The 19788-nt window shown below is 47.9% G+C and overlaps 1 protein-coding gene across 2 annotated transcripts in view; it reads left to right on the top strand.

The window, feature by feature from the left end:
* Positions 1 to 4642: 4642 nt before the first annotated feature.
* LOC119179871 (japanin-like-RA2) overlaps positions 4643 to 19788 on the top strand; it is a 146006-nt gene continuing 130860 nt past the window's right edge. For both annotated transcript variants that reach the window (XM_075869320.1, XM_075869321.1), the window contains exons 1-2: positions 4643 to 4871; positions 15778 to 15843. In XM_075869320.1, coding sequence (XP_075725435.1) covers positions 4775 to 4871; positions 15778 to 15843 — 163 coding nt within the window. In that variant the 5' untranslated portion in view covers positions 4643 to 4774. The remainder of the gene's footprint in view (positions 4872 to 15777; positions 15844 to 19788) is intronic.

The following is a 19788-nucleotide window of genomic DNA, read 5'->3' on the forward strand; positions in this document are numbered from 1 at the left end:
GAATGCCCGTCCCCCCTCCTTTCTACCCTCCCCTATGCTCCCCCTATTCCCCCTATCAAGACAACACAGGAGCAAATAGCCATAGCGCTAAAAAACCGGAAGGGACTTTTTGGCCAGTATGAACTTGTTCTAGCCACACGGCGTCCGATTCTCTCCCGTCATTGAGCGCATCTTGTTTAGCACCCCTAATTGAGGACCTCTTCATCAGGTTCGAGAATTTTTGCAGGCTTGAGCAGGCATGCACTGAGTGCTCACGATATCGTCTTGCAAGATTCGCATTGCTACGTGCCCCGAAAAGCTGAAACGTCAGACTTAACAAGTAGTACGTGACACTGAGAAAATTATTCGAGGCGATGTTTGTAACTTGTACAATGTGTTGCCTCACCAAAGGTAGGCTTGCGCTCCAACTTAGTGGAGGTGACGTATATAACAAGGAAAAGTCCTACGTACAATGAAATAGTACGTGACACTGAGAAAATTATTCGAGGCGATGTTTGTAACTTGTACAATGTGTTGCCTCACCAAGGGTAGGCTTGTGCTCCAACTTAGTGGAGGGGACGTATATAACAAGGAATGGTCCTACGTACAACAAAATAGTACGTGACACTGAGGAAATTATTCGAGGTGATTTTTGTAACTTGTACAATGTGTTGCCTCACTAAAGGTATGATTGTTAAGAGAAATCCTGAAACAAACAAACTGAATTTATGCGCGTTATTTTTTTTCAAGTTCGTATCCAGCGAGATTCGAGAATAAACTGTTTTCATTTGGTTTTCGTTGGTGTTTTCATCGTTCTCGTATGGTGCCGGCCATAGCGTCGACATTTGACCTGTGTTGGTAAATAATGTCTTAGAGCAGTTGGAGTGTTGTAAAGGTGTGTGTCTTGGTCTGGGTATGTGATAAATGCCAGGCTCTCCTAATGTGCGCGCATAGAGGTATCTATCCTACGGAAGCACCTAGGCAGTACAATACAGAGAACGTCGTGACAGCACAACACCGCTTGCGTGCACAACCTGGCATAGGCATGGTATATGAATGTAACTTTGTGGGTGCATGACGTATTCATCGCCTGCGTCGTGTGATCTTCCGGCTCCGAGATTTTCCGATAACGACTAGGGCAGAGTACAAATTTGGCTTGCGAAGTTTACATTGAGCAAGTGGTAAGCACGGCACGCTCAACTACTCGCATCATGGTAGCGCGGCTTCTAATGAACGAATTAAAAATCTAGTGCCCAAAGCTTTTGATAGGGCACGCAACAGCTTCGAAGGTCTAATTAAAATTACTCATGTGAACTTGTGAAGTGGTGTTTAAGAAGAAAAAAAAACAAACAAAGCAAAAACCAGGTGGACATCTTTTCTTAACTACACCTTACTTCCCCTTCGTGGTTGCGCATTCGTTCTTCATCGTCTTGTTTTCTACGCATGGTCTTCTACGCATGCAGAGCTTACTATGCGACGTAGATGAATACAAGTGCTGCGGCTAAGGAATACTTGTGTTGAATACTTGTGTCCTTTCTGTTGGATAATAGGCCTTGCAGCCTTGACATTGCTGAAAGAAACGTATGGTCTAGTATACGATGCAGGCCTTTCAATTCCGAAGCTCAATTTTGTCCGGTAACTCATATACCAGTCTCTAACTCTCTTCGAAAGCAAAACATGAGCTAAAATAACCTTCATACTGGCACCAATTTTGAAAATAGGCATTTAGAGGTGCTCATAGGAGTTTAGGCACAAACGCCAAAAAAGGCATTTATAGGCAGTCCAAAACACTGCAAAACAACTGCTTAACCTAAAATTTATTCTGATGTATCAAAGTGGCACGCAAAAAAACAAACTAGGCGTTCAGCTATATTTTGATGCCTATGCATGAGTATTCACTCATGTCCTCTCACAATCATAATTACTCACAGACTTCAATACTCACGCTACCTAACCTAATTGACGCTCCTGTTCTACTCACCTCCACTCACACTCAACTCAGGTTTACACTCACGTCGACACACACCCATGAGTTCAAACTCACGTGGGTAGGATGGCACTGTGCAGGTCGGACGCGTTGTGATCGGCTCCAGTGATTTCTTCGCTTCTTGGTGTTATTTGAGGCCGCGTTCACCTGAAATTAGGTCACAACGGACTTCTAAGCTCATCGGGGCGCTAAGGTCACAAGACTCGCACCGCTGGGTAGACTATTTGTACATTCATAAGTGGCTTTCGTGACCACGACGCTGAGTGTGCAGGCGCTGTCATTCGGCCCAGCCGCGCCGCTGTCTACGTGGTGCACAGGCAACGTGTCTCAAGCAGAAAATGGCTTGTTCTCTCCACATTAGGAGATGTAAGAATAATCATCGAATACTCCGGGGGTCGCTGAGAATAACAAGAATTCTGGGTGGATTATGGTGACTAAAAGACGACCGGAAATGAGGAAAGCCAGTGGAGCTGCTGGCGCCAGAACGCCGGCGTCTAAGACCAACGCACAAGAACCTACGCCCGGCCGTCACTGCTTCACATATTCCAAGAAAACTTATAAGGGAAAGCAAGATGCCACCACTGTCGTGTGAAGAAACTAAGATGGTCGTGAGGCCGAAAGGTGGTCTGTGTATTAGCAAGTCTGGTGCGTCTGCCATGGCAGAGGCCAAATAGAGTGTGGCTGGGCTCCGTCCTGACGAGAGAAACAAGGACACAATATGCCCTAATCCCCTGCAAAATGTTGTAGTCGTCAGTACTTCGAGCCAAGACAATGTTAAGCGCCACGCTAACGTTGAAGCTATTACGGTGGTGGGATAGCGCCAAGAAGTCAGTGCATATGTGGCTGCTCCACATGCCACTTGCAAGGAAGTCATCTATGGGATCCCTCTTACTGATGATCCAGGAGGCATCGACCGAAAGATTGTCAACGCAAGAAATCCACTGCCCCTCGGAGCAAAAAGAATGAAGAATGATGGCGTCATCATAGCGCTGTTCGACGGGTAGAAGGTGCCCAATCATGTTTACCATGAAGGCATCCTCATCAAGTGCATCTTATACAGGAAGCAAGTCAATGTTTGCTATACCTGCGGCCGACTAAAACACCGCTCTGACGTCTGCCCGACGCCCGACGCTTCGGTCTGCAATGCTTGCAGACAAGCTAACCAGCAAGAAGATCGAGGATCATATTTGTGATCCAATATGAAGTTTGTGTGGCGGAAAACACCTCACCGCACCCAGGGAATGCCAAGCACCGATGTCATGTCAGATACCCTATGTAGTTAGGCGCAGGCGAGGCATTAGGGAAGGCGCGCGCCCCTCGGGAGAGGTCTCTATTCGTCAGTGTTGATGGCTTCCTCGAGCTCAACGACTGTCACCAGGAGGGCCAGAGCAAACCATCGGCTACTAGAGGCCGATTCAAATCACGAGGGAGATCCAGAACCAGAACCAGCTGCAGAAGTCATTCGACGCCCAGGTTGCGTCTCGGGTCCCATTCGAGATCCGGGGCCTACTGCATGTCCAGGCCACGGTCTCAATCCAGGGGTGGCACTAAACCACGTCCCAGCACCCGTGCCTGTTCAATGTGCATCTTCGGTACACATTAAGTTACCCAAGGCAGCCTAAATTTCCGGAACCTCCACTACAGCGTCTCTCATATACATATGGTGGTTTTGAGACATTAAACCCCACAAAATAATCAATCATCAATACGAGCTTCCTATACAAAGTATTGCCACGCACGTTTGTGATGTTCACTTTTGTTTCATTTTGTTTTTCCCCACAGAGCTTTTAAGAAATGCCGGAGCTCAAACTGTACCTCATTAATCGAGATGGTTCGCGATTACTGAAGACATTTTTCTTAGGATTGCGGGCAATATGCGAACAGTTGAGATTATTCAAGTTTTGGTGCGATGTCAAGTGATAAGGTTGGTATATTTTACGGCACATGTATAACTACCGACACCCTTCGCGTCTGTCAGTTGATCAATGGCTGACGGCCGCAAGTTTGGCCAAGTAAACACTTTCAATTTTGGACAAGCCGTTTTTCCCTTCGCCAGCGTGCCGACGCCATTGCAGCATCGCAGTATTATTCTGCGGTACAAGCGTACATTCGTTTCATACGTCAGATCATGTCATTATCATAACGACTTGTTGATACAAATCTAGCCACACATTAAAAAGGCGCACATGCTATGGTACTTATTACAATAAGCCCACGTATTTGTTTCATATAAGGAACGCAAATGTTTCGCTTGCATGCTACCTCATAGTTTGACGAATATAACGTACTATACAGAATGCAGACATACGCGAAAGCTTCTTACCCAAGCCACATTCAGGTTGATCAATTTTATTGTATTTGTCCATAGTTTAAACTTCTCGAGCAACACCTTACAATAAATTGCATGCATTAGGTGCTTGAAGTACGCACCATGAGCAGCATATTGCTATCGTGTTGAACTCTTCAAGGCGGAGCTTAAAGGTCCCCAAATTTATTTATTTTTTCGCATTGTTTTCACATTTCAGTGACTAATAAGTTGATAGAACACGCGTGCAATTAGAGAATTGAGAAATGAGTCAGGCTTTTTGTGACGTTCAATCAAGGCTATGTTTCTGCCATGATCACATCTGCATAAAAGGGGTACGTGTAAAGGTTTTATTATAGCACTGATACGAGGAGAGTTCTAGTGATCTGTGTCTGCTGTTTCTTCTATATCAGTTCATCCTGTCTTGATTAGGAGCCTTTATGCTCTTGGCTAGAAGTCGTTGCGTATAAAGAAAGTACCACCCAATTCAACAATGAACTTGAATGCATGTACGCGTATCGGCGCCAGCTGACAGAAAAGAAATGAGGCTTCGTCTCCTTTGTGCACTTTTCAAGTATATCTTTGTGTTCGCCTTAAGTGGTAAGTGATTTGTTAGATATACATTATTAATTTGACATGTTAAGAGCTATAATTTTTTATCGCACGTTCTGCAGGAGAACTAGAGTAAAATAATAGAATATAATCGACTACCAAGGCTCTGTTCTTTGAAAAGTTAGAGAAAGATTGAGCTTCGAGTTCTTGAGCGAATGTGATTGCAAAACGCGGCCCTATTCTCATCCCTTCATCAGTCGATTAGCTGGTGTGGTTTCTCGGGGAAGGCCTTCAGTGTCCTGCAAGAAAAGTAACGTCTATAAGCCAAAAATTGGGCGTCTGAACTTTACCAGCTAGCACAAGTGCTGTTTATAAGTCACCAGCACGCTATAATTATTTCCTTTCCGTATCAACTAAGTACCCACTACGCGACCATGACGTAACAAGCTAGCCTGCACAGCTACTGACTTTTGTGGTGGTGTAGCTGTAGTTGATGTTCAAACATTTCTGAGCGTTTTGTAATGAAAGAGCCTTCAAACAACTGGCTGGCTGTAAAAATTAGATTGATTTACACCTGGTGCGATTGTACGCTTCTGTCAGCTAACATTATACACATTCACAAGACTTACTTTTATTGCGTCTTTCGTACCTATATGGTGGTTTTGTGACGTTGAGCTCCACATATCAATCAATCAAAACTTACTTTTCTTAGAAGTATGTTTTCAGGGTAATGTTCAGCCAGGGGCAGGAGAAATAAATTTTAGTTGAAACCAGCACTTAATGTGGTGGACCTCGGCCTTCCACTTGAAGACGTTGAGGTTGTAGCGCCTCAATGCGCCGCTCGTCAAGGAAGAAGTTGGCATTTGGGCCGCGTGGCAGGTGCAGCGCGATAATAAAAAAAATCAGTTGGAAAACTGAACGCTGTCAGGGCTGGATCTTTCCCGCGTTAGCTCCGACAGTAAATGGTGACCCGATAAAGAACACACAGCCCCGATCATCCCGCATGGATCCCGCCGGCTCTGCCACCAATCCTACCGGTCCTGACGCCCAAGAAGACGCCAGACCTAGTGGTGCTGCAGTCGCTGCGATTCAACATGTCGACCTGCCACCATTTTGGCCCAACAGCCCCAGCACATGGTTTCTGCAGGTCGAGGCGCACTTCCGTCTACGGCAAATCACCAGCCAATAGACCAGACACTGGCATCTGGTATCCTGCTTACCTCCGGACGTAGCAGACGACTTAGCTGATATTTTAGCGTCACTGCACCCGAGCCATTCCTACGACACGTTGAAGGCAGCTATCATTTCCCGCAAGTCTGAGTCCGAACACAGCAGACTCCAACAGCTTCTCACGGCTACAAAGCTTGGTGACCGTCGCCCATCACAGCTCCTGCGACGCATGCACCAGCTCCTTGGCGGCCCCTCCGCCCCTCAAGAGGAGAAGCTGTTACGTGAGTTGTTCCTCCAGCGCTTACCGCAGAGCATGGTCCCGGTCCTCGTAGCTGCAGGAGATGTCCCACTAGACACACTCGCTGAAATGTCTGACCGAGTGGCGGACTACTCGCGGGCACATAGCCTCAACGCCGTTATCACACCGCCACCGGCCACCGCTGCAGACCCGGCACTCGCGAGCATCGAGAACCGTTCGGACGCCCTTGTCAGGCGCCTCGATGATTTTGTACCTGCGCATCGTCGACCGTCATCCAGGTTCCAGATACGCAGTCGCTCCTCGACGCCTTCACGTTCTCCGGAACTTCGGCCACCCGACGCGCTGCGGGACGTTTCATCCTCAACCGTGTGCTGGTACCACCGCCGATTCGGTGCCTCTGCTCGCAAGTGCACTCGCCCGTGCTCCTGTTCGGGAAGTGCGACGACCGGCCACTGACGGCGGCAAGTGGTACTGGTCGAAAGTCATGCCGCCTTTTCTATGTTTCTGATAAGATCACTGGCGCTTGTTTCCTAGTCGACACAGGAGCCCAGGTTAGCGTCATTCCGGCCTCGTGTGCAGGTCGCCGTCGCAACGAACAGACCTGCCCACTCCAAGCGATCAACAATTCCGCCATTCGCACATACGGCCAACGCTCTCTTACACTTGACCTTGGACTACGCCGTACGTTTCGCTAGATTTTCATCCTCGCTGACGTCTCGCAAGCTGTTCTTGGAGCTGACTTCCTCAATTTTTTCAACCTTGCTGTGGACATGCATGCTCATCGCCTCATTGATCTCAACACCCGCCTCTCCATAAATGGTGTACTCTGTACTTCCTCGCCAACGGGAGTGCAAGCTCTCACACCTGCTTCGCTGTTGGCAAAAATACTCGACGACTTTCCCAACATCACGAAGCCGCACACCAGAGAGTCACCGGTGAAGCATTCCATCACTCACCACATTGTGACCACTGGACCTCCCGTTTTTACACGACCCCGTCGACTATCTGGAGAACACCTCGCCATCGCCCGCCATGAGTTTGAGCACATGCTTGAACTCGGCATTGTGTGGCCTTCCTCCAGCAACTGGGCGTCGCCACTCCACGTGTTGCCGAAGAAAGATCCTGGCGACTGGAGACCATGTGGGGATTACCGCGTTCTCAATGCCCACACCTTACCAGACCGCTATCCACTTCCTCACATACAGGATTTCACATCGAATTTGGCTGGGTGCACAATCTTCTCTAAGATTGACTTAGTGAAGGCTTACCATCAGATTCCTGTAGAACCCGCCGACATTCCGAGGACGGCCATCACCACCCCATTCGGTCAGTTTGAGTATGTGAGGATGTCTTTTGGATTGCGCAACTCTGCACAGACCTTTCAGCGCACTATCAACGAAGTCACGCGAGGTCTCGATTTCGTATTTGCCTACCTTGATGACCTCCTTGCAGCAAGCTCATCCGGCCCTGATCATGAAGCCCACCTGCGCACCCTGTTCCACCGCCTGGATGATTACGGCCTCGTAATTATTCCCAATAAGTGCCTCTTCGGCGTCGCTACAATAGAGTTCCTAGGCCACCTTGTCACTCCAAAGGGGAGGCAAAGTGAAGGCTATTCAAGACTTTCCACCCCCGACTTCACTGAAGAGACTCCGAGAATTTCTGGGCCTACTAAACTTCCATCACCGCTTTCTTCCAAAGTGCGCCACATTCCTAAAGCCCTTGACCGACCTATTGGCTAAAAAGAAAGACCCGGCTGCGCCACTGGAGTGGCCCAAGGACGCTGAATCTGCCTTCGGCACTGCCAAAAAGGCTCTGGCAGACGCTACCATGCTCATACATCCCGTCCCTGATGCCCCAATTCGTCTCATCAACGATGCATCAAGCGTGGCAGTTGGCGCCGTTCTCGAGCAGCACGTATCCGGTGGGCAGCCCCTTGGGTTTTTCTCCCAAAAAACTGAAGCTACCAGAGACAAAATACAGTACATTTGCCTGAGAACTCCTCGCAGCATACCTCGCCATGAAACATTTTCGTCATTTATTGGAGGGCCGGGACTTTTACGTCGTTACAGACCACAAGCCCCTGACGTTTGCCTTCCATCGCAATCACAGCGATTATACTGCACGGGAGATCCGTCAACTATGCTTTATTTCCGAGTTCACTGTGGATCTCAGACACCTACATGGGCCGGAAAATGCCGCTGCTGATGCGCTATCCCGCATCGATGCCTTGTCGACCCAGCCATCATTAGACATGGAAGAGCTAGCAGCTGCCCAAAGCAACGATCCTGAGCCACATCGTCTTCGCTCTTCATCCACGTCTCTATCGTTCACGGAGTGCCCGCTTCCATTTTCTACCTCATTAATAACGTGCGAAACGTCTACTGGTGTCCCTCGGCCCTTCGTGCCTTCAGCTTTTCGTCGTGCAGTTTTTGATCTATTGCACAGTATGAGCCATCCTGGTATTTGTACGACCCAGAAGCTAGCCACATCTCGTTTCCTTTGGCCAAGCATCAATGCTGATGTCTGACGCTGGGCGCGAACCTGCCTTGAGTGCCAGCGCGTTAAAGTTCACCGTCACACTGTCACGGCAGCATCTCCGTTTCGGCCTCCAGACGCAAGGTTTTCTCACGTCTATCTTGACATCGCCGGTTCTCTTCCGTTCTCGCAAGGAGCCTCTTACCTGCTGACATGTGTGGATCGCTTCACCAGATGGCCGGAAGCGTTTACCATTTCCGACATTACAGCAGCAACACTTGGCAAGGCTTTAACAAACGGCTGGGTGCCGCGCTTTGGATGCCCTTCTGTCGTCACCACTGATCGCGGTCGTCAGTTTCAATCAGCCCTTTTCACCGCACTTGCCAATATCCTGGGTATTCGACACAGCCACACAACAGCCCACCATCTTTCCGCCAATGACATGGTCGAACGGCTTCATTGACAACTGAAAGCTGCCCTCACTGCTCACCAGCCAAGGGAACGTTGGCTCGACCACCTCCTCTTCATACTTGTGGGCATCTGATCAGCATTGAAAGTGGATCTCGGCTGCTCATCAGCCGAACTAGTCTATGGCGTTTCCCTGCGTCTTTCAGGAGGATTCTTCGAGCCATCATCGCCCCTTTCCACTCACGATGCCTCCACGTACATTCGAGAGCTGCGCACCACGTTTCGGGACCTCGCTCCTGTGATTCCTGCCGACCAAAAACCCAAGTCTGTCTTCGTCAGTCAGGATCTGCATGACTGCATTCACGTCTTTGTTCGGCGTGACCAAATACGGCCACCACTAACACTAGCCTATGATGGCCCATTCCGCGTACTCCATCGTACACCTAAGACGTTCACGCTGGACATCAATGGCCGTGAAGACGTCGTGGCTGCTGATCGACTGAAACCTGCGTATATCGCCGCTCTCGCGGTCGCGGGGTTTCAATCTAAAGTATGGATGCCAACATCCAAGCATGTCCACTGGGCGACTCCTCTGGTGATTCCTACGGCTCTCGCTCTATGGGGGGGAGCCCTTTAGCGCCTCAATGCGCCGCTCGTCAAGGAAGAAGAAGTTGGCATTCGGGCTGCGCGGCGGGTGCAGCGCGATAATAAAAACAATCAGTTCAAAAACTGAACGATGTCAGGGCTGGATCTTTCCCGCGTTAACTCCGACAATGTCTTCGGCCGAGAGGGAGGCCGTGTAAGCTCGCTCACGATATGAAACTTTTCGTGCTCACGGACTTGATAAAATTAACGTGAACAGGCAGCAGCGTGTACCGAAAAGCCACCACGGGACTCAGCTTCTGTGCCGCGTGCACGACACGCGTTTGTCTGACACGCCTGCACTAGCAACCATGTCCTCGGTATTTAAGACTGTACCTCCCCGTGCAAGCCTCACGGACAAGTGCACCACCATAAAGTGTGTACCGTGTCTCGAGAACGCTAGCTGCACTGCACAGCCTCTAATGTCGAGGAATATTCGTTGTGCACAAACCAGTAGCTGACGGACGTCGAAGTGGTCACCCCCTTGATTCTTGCCAAGGAGGACCACCCAGCAATTGCCTCTTTCTTTGCTTACCTGCGGGCTGCTCGCATGGGCCTCACCAACTGTTGGCATGAGCAATGGTACAACTCTACCTTACGCCATAACATCGTGCATCTCGACCGTAGGACCAAGCAACAAACCAACGCGCTTGCCCACACTCAGATAAATAGACGCACCACGTAAAGAACAGAGCAACAACATTATTCTCACCACAGTTATTTAACCTTGTGAGAAAGTAGTGCATAGTTAGCCGTGGTACATACTCTTCCGAGGAAAGGAGAGTAAAAGAAGCAGCGATTCCTCTGCTTCTCAGAGAGAGAGTTTCCAGTATATGCAACTCTCTTGTCGACATGGCGTGAATAAAATCTCATACTCCGTCAGCCTAGGACGGTGTACAAGCTAGCGCCGAGATCTTAGCACCGATGACAGAAAGAATTATAAATGTCGCATAGCGATATGCCTCTAAGGGTACACTTTAATGGGATAGCTTTCAGTGATACCAAAAGCATGGTTTTGTAATCTTGAACGTTTTGTTCCCGAAACGTCAATGGCAACACATTCGAAGTAATTCGAAGTGAGGATAAACGGCAACATGTAACGAGTCGCAAGGACTTAGTTTACAGCACAGGCTTTTTGCCGCTGGAATAGAGTACAGGCTTAAGACAATAAAAAAGGTAAAATGCTATAAAAATCATAAATAAGACTTGCGACGTACGCGAGTGATACACCACTATGCAACAACCCACCACGCTGACCGCGCTGTAAAAAACTAATTAAAGAAACACGCCGTCCCACTTCATTGGTCAATGTCCGAAAGCAGACACGATGCGTCTTAGAAGTACCTGATGCTTGGCTAGCTGGTTCGTCATACGGACGGAAACTTCTAGACGCCTAAACCACCATAGGAAGGAATACATGCAGGAAAAGAGCGTCATAACGCTCTTTCTCTGTGTGTCTTTCTTCCTGTGGTGGTTTAGGCGCAAGGAAGTTTCCCTCAGGACGATGCGTCTTCTTAACGTGGCAACTTCTTCCAGCCACGTATGACTTGCCGCTATCGAAGACGCCAACTTTCTTTTTGAATTCACTCACAGAACAATATACAAAAAGTGCCGCCATATCCACGAAGTGAATGACAATGAGTGAGTGAAGCTCCGGAGGTAAGCCTGGTAATCCATGAATCTTCCGTGCATCTTGCCCACTTGATTTTATTGCAACACTCCCCCTAGCGTACGTCACCGCACTAAATCGAACTATTGCCTTCCACCAATGACAGTGCCATATGTGACATCATTTCTGTTTTACAAAAACTCGCATCTTTCATCGTCCACTACAAGTACCGCCGTCTAGTTTATAACATCTTGCATATTTTCATCATCAGCCACAAGTACCGCCATCTAGTGAACACTGCAAGAACTAAACGAGAGGTGGTTACATACAGAGAATGCACAGCCCACGCCTAAAGGATCTTCGCCCCTAAAATTACCGAGAAGCGGGGAAGTATTATCAGTTGTTACTTCCGAGTCTAGAGGACGTTCCTTCCCGGCTGTGGCGGCTGCATTTTTGATGGAGATGGAAATGCTGTAGGCCCGTGTGCTCAGATTTGTGTGCACGTTAAAGAGCCCAAAGTGGTCGAAATTTCCGTATCCCCACTACTGTGGCGTCTCTCCTAATCATGTGGTGGTGTTGAGACGCTAAACCCCACATATCAATCAATTAGGAGATGTTCCTTGCTTTTCCTGCTGGTTGAAGTGCAGAGAAATTTTAAATCCCCTGTAATAATCAATAAGTGCGCGTGTACTTCATTGACTAAGTAGTATTTTATGTCTCAAGCGACAATGTGCTATAGTGCAGCGGCCGTGTCAATGTGTAATGATTTGTATCTGTAAACTGATAGCTTCAAATCCATCATCAATTGCTGAAAACCAAATTAAATAGACACGAAAGTATCTCACTATGTTGATTTATTAAAACGAACCACATGACAAGCATGTGTATTCAGGTATAAGTCGCTGACGTGCCATGATTGCACTCGGTGGCTTTCTGTAGTGGTCTGTGTGCGCTGACTGAATGCACAACGCATCGATGCCCATCGCTCATTTTACGAACACCGTAAGCAAAAAACAATGAATTGTTCAGATTACCCAAAGGGAATGTTCTACTGTACACTGACTCTTACTCCTCCGAATCGCGTGTCATTAAACCGAGAAGCGTCGTTGACATATCGGACGGACTCGAATGGTAGGCAAGGCCTACATTCACCCGAAGTCATACTTGCCCAGGTCACATTTATTTGGAGCGATCTCAGTGCAGGTGCCTCTCGAACGTTGAAGTTTGAGCTATTCCAACAGTCTCTAACTGCTGCAATAAGGTGTTGCCTAGGTAAGCGGAACTGTAAGAATTACTAGAGATGCGTTCGATTGTTCGTTTTGTCTGCTGGCGTTGTTTTTCTGGTGTACTAGTGCACACCGTGGCAACGCAAGTCGGATGAGTCAGTGGATGGTAAAGTTTGTAGATTATTTCTCGACCCCCACTGCTGAAAGATCGTTCCAACTGTGTTCGTAAATGCCTAGCTACAACTTCGTAACTTGGCATGAGTGGCTTCACCGCATTGAGTCGATATGGTGGAATTCCAGCTGATAATTGTAATTTAGTAATAAAAAGGGCATTGAGGGCCATCTAGTTTTATAATAAAACGTCGACGTCTCCACAGAGTACTGAACCGTCACCATACACTTGCACATGCTGGATGTGTATTTTTTTTTCATGCACGCGTAATAGAGATATACACCACCCACGCATGAAGATATAGCACCACCCACGCAAATCCATGACGTTACACGTCATAGATTGAAATACCAGTTAATGTATGTATGGCTGTCCGTAATGCGCGAAGTACATGTTCAGTGTTGCTGTGTTGTGTATAATCTGTGTGCCGATGTCCACCCTCTATTGTGACGTAACTTCCAGCAATCTATGCTGCATGTTCTATGTTAGATCGTAGAAAGCGCTCGACAACAAAACGTTATTCCTAGCAGCTAAATTGACTCTAACTTTGGAGGAAGTTGCCACACTTCAGAGGAACCAGAACGTACAATTTAGTGGGAGACTAAAGTAACTCCCGCAAAGAATGCATGCACTCTATTTTAGAAGCACGAGCCTACTCTGGAGAGGAATCTTGTTCACTCTCGTTCAACCAAAATACTAGCACGCTGTCAAAAGAGTGTGCCTGATCTATAGACGAGAACCCACCCATCTCGCTACTAGGTGCCTTGGGCGGTATACCCTCGCTCCCAGAGAAGCCATAACTTGTTTGGAACTGCCAAGGCGCGGCTCGCTAGCATGGCAAGCAGTGGCTGTGGGAGTTTAAAAAGAGAAAAACGGGACTGTTCACGCTGCACCCGCTTATGAAATGTCACTTTGGTACCACAGCGCTATCATGTGATGCGACAACAACCACCGCAAGAGGAAGATATTGCTGAGCACTGCCTGTGAAGTTCACAGCACATCGCGGGAATAGTGCTGTTTCGGTGGTTTGTGATTGCACAGATTTTCATCCACAACAAAAAACGCTGAGCTCCGCCGCCATAGGATATAATCGCAGTCGATGGGAAAAACTACGAGCCCAGTAAAGTGTATGCGAGTAAGTATACTTGTTGCGTTTATTCAAGCGAAACTCCAGCTCTTCCACTTTACAACACCGATTTGCGTGCAGTATGCCGGTATTATGCGGCATAAAACTATTGCCGTACACTTTCACAGGTCACAAGTCAATATTATGATATATGAATCACGAGTCACGCCTGGATGCATGCACCGCGCATGTTTAGTACAACTCTAACGGCCTACCATCGTGATGCAAAGAGACGTGAACAGCGCGGAAATCATGGCTTTCGACTTAGTCGAACTGCGATATGCCTTGAGGCGAATCTGCACGTGCTTTCGGTGGGCGCCACCGTAGCATTTTGAAATCTTGTTTTGGCTGGCACTTTTTCACCGCCTGTGTGTTTCGAGTGCCCGGCAGGACTGGCAATGGATACACATGCATCGCATGAGCTTAAGTTGGAGCCCTATTTTAGCGCTATACGTTGACGCTGGCTTACAGCATTTGTCACAGCCAAGGCCGACTTTGTAATCGCGTACGTTGGCACACTAGTTAATTATTCCAATAGCTTGTTCTTACAGTGACATGGTTTTTATGTCAGATACGCCCACAAGGCGCACTTACAAAATATGATTGATTGGTGCGTCTAACCACTTCAAGAAACAACTACAACTCTTTTATTATATCAACATACAGGGGTTTCGAGACTGCTCAGTCTAGTACCCCGCAGGCTAAACGCAGAGCCAGATCCAGAACATTGTTGATTCTTCTAAGCATCGGTGGCAACGGCCTGGTGCCAACAGCTGCCGCTTGCCCACCCGAGTCTTCATTGTTCTTTTCTTTCTGTGATCGGCAGGCTCTTGGCAGCCGCTCCCACACTGCTCCCTCCACCTAGAAAACAGTGGAGGGAACATGCCGCAGAGATAAAATGGCTAAACCTTATCTTGGCACACCGCACGTGGTGCACGAGACCACGTGCTGACGCAGTCAGTAGGTGCAATACCAGACCCGCTCAGGGTAACAACCGCGGTAGTTGGTCAGAGCCTCACAAAACAACGATGTTACCAATGCAGCACCTGTCCAGGCGGGTCCTAAGCCACATTATTTATCGTATGGTATGTTGGTTGATTATTAGGCTAACGTCGCAAAACCACCATGTGATTATGAGGGATGCCGTAGGGCAGGACTGTGAAAATTTCAACCCCCTGAGGTTCTTTAACGTGCACCCAATTCTCAGCCCACAGGCCTACAAAATTTTCACCTCCATCGAAGATGCAGCCACCGCAGCCGAGATTGGATCCCGTGGACTGTGGGTCAGCAGCCGAGTACCTTAGCCACTAGACCACCACGGTGGGGCTTCGTGGTCGTTGTTGCTGCCCGCACCGTTGACGTATAGATGGTGGCCACTCCTCTCCACGTGGTAGTCTTCGAGTGCTGGTGACGCCAGCAGCCAGAGAGGTGTGAAATTCCCGTAGTAGCTCCGACTGCATACGGCTCCAGTACTGGATTGCCTTTCCTACTCTCCTTCGACGTAGCTTTGGCCGCCACCTTGCACGCCTGGTCGGACATGCTGGTGTAGTTGCTCACTTCGGCTGCAGCTTCCTCCAACTGCTTCAACTTTTCTGTCGCTCTCTCCATGCATTCCGGGAACTGCCTCACTTGATCTTGCAGTCGAGATTATTATTTGTCCTCCTGCTGGTGCTTTGCCTTTTACCTGAAAGTGAAAAAAGAACCTTTTCCTAATCTAGCACAACTGAACGCAGGAGAATTTTGCTTTAGTTTTAGACAGTAATAAACAATTGACCGAAAATTTCTTGGATAGCAACACATGCTGCTTTCATTACTGTGTTTAACCTAAGCGAATAACTGGTACGCTCATTGCTCATTGTTACAGCATTTATTATGGTGTCCAACATCGCAGCTTCTGAAGGAATGGCAATGGACATGGAGTTTTGCCCAGGTGAGCTTGCCATCGCTATTCTACATAATAACGAGCAGCTGAAAGCAAGCGTCTTCAGAGTAATGTGTATGAAGAGAACTACATAGATGTTTGGCTGTTTTTAGTAGCAGAGGTGCTTAAAATGAATATTCGCCTTGCCACACTAATAAAGTATGTGACTGATTATGCTATTGTAAGACTCGCTCTAACACAAAAGATTAATTTGGCATTACTGGGCAAGTTGAGTGCTTAGTGTACTATAATAAGTGAGAGCTTGCACACGTTCTATTGATATTTGGCACCTTTAGCACTATATGACGTGCATGGAAACACGTAGATGCGTATAGTAGTCCATCTCTGACGTGGTGACTAATTCCCATGATTATAATTTAACTGATGTGGAAGATGAAGTTGTCAATATTTCCCTGCATAGAATTTCCTAAACCTGATGCAAACATAGCATACACAAACAAGAAGCACATAAAACAAATAATTAACAGGCACTTAAAAAGCCGATGTTACGTCACAAGGACGTTGCACTTCACACGATAGCTTGTAGTTAGACTATATCGCAAAGCAAGGCAAGCAGCACAAACCATGTAGCATGCTGCTCCCGCTCAAAGCACGTACCAGCTGTGACAGCTTAATACTTATATGTGCTGCTTGAACACTAAAAAGAAAGCACAAAACGATAGCACAAGTATACGCAAAACAAGCGCGAGCTAGGATCTGTCACAGAAATTACTTGTTCATGTTAGCAGCGCACTCCCTCAGCGAAACGTGGTTGCTGCATCCAACGAAGTCCCTTTCGTATAGGTAACAAGTAAATAATCAGCACAAATGAAGCCTAGAAGAAGTGCATTTTTCATTTTCTAATATGTGGAAATATTTAGCGCTTTATTAGAACAATCTTCAAATAGAAAGGAAAGCTGCGAAAATCATATGATCATTTTGCGGACAGTATACATGCGCAACTGTAAACGATTGCGCATATTTACATTTTTTGCTGTGATAGTCATTCGGATAATCTTTACAGAATTTTAGAGTGGGTGTCGTGATCTTGTTCCTAATATGGTGTAACTTGACAAAATTCCCACAGGCACAGTATGCTCTACCCGCTGCTTAGAGTGTGCAAGCGGGGCTGTCCAACAGGGATGAAGCAGACTTCAAGCAAGTTGCCCATATGCGTCACTCGGATGGAGTATCTTAACGTTCCTCTTCTTATGACTTTAGTAGACTTCTGATTATGCAGAGAGGAAGTTCGCCGCTCTTCTTTAAAGAGCACAAATGGATGTGAAAGGGGTGTCCTGACGCTTTTTGGGCTGCTACTCGTTGCTTCATCTGCGCTCAGCGGCTGTGTCCACAAACACATGCACTGTATCAAAGGCGCTGCGTCAAACAAGAAGCCAGAGCACATCTGAACTATGACTAGCCTCATTCTGGGAAGTTAATAATTAAAGAGCGCCAAAACGCCAGAACATTGAATAACAAAGGACACAGGACGACACACTTCTGTTGTTGCACAGGGTTTAAGATTTTCGCAACTTTTCAAGTTCGACCCAGCTCGTCTACCTGCGTCTGCTTAGTTCAAGTATGGCGTTTTGTCTGCCCGTAGTGGGGCTCCGGTTGTGGTGTTGAACTTCTGGCGCGAAGGTCGCGCAATCAATCTCAGTGGTAGTGGTTGCATTTTGAGGAAAGTGAAACGCTACGGGCCTTGTTTGCGCAAAGTCACTGCACGTTTAAAAACACCAGATGGTAAAATTTCCCGCGATACACCACTAAGGCGTGCATTATATACATATGTTACTATTGGGACGTGAACGCCAAATTTTATTAAAACTATTTGTATTGTAATGCCACAGCTCACATATTGAAAGCATGGAGGCAGTACATGCACGAACATGAAATGAAAAACAGGACTGATCTCTGTATCGTAGGAAACGGTATCACACGAAAGCGAAACGTGTCTTCACAAAGGTAGTTGACCGCTTATTGTCTATTCGTTACACCACATGTTGGAAAAAATGAGTCATAGGACAAGAAACTGTAATGCCGAGTGAAGAGCAGCGAGCTGCTAGAAACTTGCGGCACGTTTTTGGAACAAAAGTTAGACAAAACGACACACACAAGAAGAGCACGAGCTAAAAGCTGTCAGAGCTCGGCGCCTAAAGCGCTCTGCTCAAATCGGAATGGAGGATGCACAGAACGAATGCTGAAGCATAATCAGGACGAGCGCAGACTGTCGAAATTTTCGGTGAGTAGTATACACCTTTTCCCAGCGTGGCCGCTGCACCTAGCGAAGTGCCCTTTGTTGTCTCTGTTACTTCAACACATGCTTGCGGTAAGAGCCGAAGGCTCACTAACAGTGCGAGCGCACGAGTGACCCCTCCCAGTTGGAGCGTGGGCGCACGAGTAGGGACCTCTCCCAGTGGGAGCGTGGGCGCACGAGTAGTGACCCCTCCCAGTGGGAGCGTGGGCGCACGAGTAGTGACCCCTCCCAGTTGGAGCGTGGGCGCACGAGTAGTGACCCTCCTAGTTAGAGCGTGGGCGCACGAGTAGTGACCCTTCCCAGTTGGAGCATGGGCGCACGAGCAGTGACCCTCCTAGTTAGAGCATGAGCGCACGAGTAGGGACCCCTCCCAGTGGGAGCGTGGGCGCACGAGTAGTGACCCTTCCCAGTTGGAGCGTGAGTGCACGAGTAGTGGCCCTCCTAGTTAGAGCGTGGGCGCACGAGTAGTGACCCTTCCCAGTTGGAGCGTGGGCGCACGAGTAGTGACCCTCCTAGCTAGAGCGTGGGCGCACGAGTAGTGACCCCTCCCAGTTGGAGCGTGGGCACACGAGTAGTGACCCCTCCCAGTTGGAGCGCGCGCGCATCGCAATGTGTGGGGCGACGTGTTCGCAAGCGCATTCCGCAGACCCCTTCACGGGATGTCGCCGGTGGTAACAAGAGCACACTGAATCCAGTGATGTCTCTCATTGCTGCCAGCGGTAAGTGATACATACAAATAGCATGCCATTTGCTCGCTGAAGAACATGTGCTATGTGGCCGAGTTGTTTCGCGCAACGTGCTCCAGAACGATAGCGTCATTTCAAGTCCCAGCAACAGAACTTATATTGCGATAGCAATAATATGGTCCCTTTCGGCTGGATCGTGCCACTGGCGTCGGCTTCGGCGAAACCTTCTTTCAGAGTATATATATATATATATATATATATATATATATATATATATATATATATATATATATATATATATATATATATATATATATATTGTAACAGCGAGCTGTGATAAGATGGTTTTATTTACAGGAGGTGAACGATGGCCGTTTGCAGCAGCACACTGCGATCGTGCCAAGGCACTTCGTCTTCCTCTCCTACTCTTCTCTACCTTTTACTAGTCTGTTACATTCCCCCGCAAGCAGACTAAGCCCGTCGGGCGAGTTATGATGCACAAGGAGGGTAGAAAGGTTTCAGGTGAGCAACGTGAGTGAGCTGCGTTCTGCTCGATCGTCGACCATTGGACAAAAGACGAGCTATTACGTAAGTGAGCTGGCTTAGACGCTCCAAAACTACAAATGGGCCTGAATATTGCGACAGAAGCTTTTGACACAATCCACGCTTGCGTTGCGGTGTCCAAAGTGACACCAAGTCACTTTTTTTGAATAAAATCGGTTCTTGACAGTTGTCATATCGTTTCTTCGAACGACGTTGAGAGGCCGGAGTACGAAGACGAGTGATTCGACGGGCTTCTTCTGCGAGGCACAGGGTGTTTGATACAGAGTCGTCATTGTGTAGAATGAAGGGTAAGAAAATGTCTAGAGGCTTAGTGGCAACCTGGCGCACAACAGATAAAATGGGCTGAAGTTCGTTGTTTCATATTTTGCCGTGTTGTACGCGTACGTGATAAAAGGACGAAGGCAGCACTTCATCCCAGTTCTTGTAATTGGAAGAAACGTACATGGC

The sequence above is a fragment of the Rhipicephalus microplus genome, chromosome 7 (genome assembly GCF_043290135.1).
Source record: "Rhipicephalus microplus isolate Deutch F79 chromosome 7, USDA_Rmic, whole genome shotgun sequence".
NCBI classification, from domain to species: Eukaryota; Metazoa; Arthropoda; class Arachnida; order Ixodida; family Ixodidae; genus Rhipicephalus; species Rhipicephalus microplus.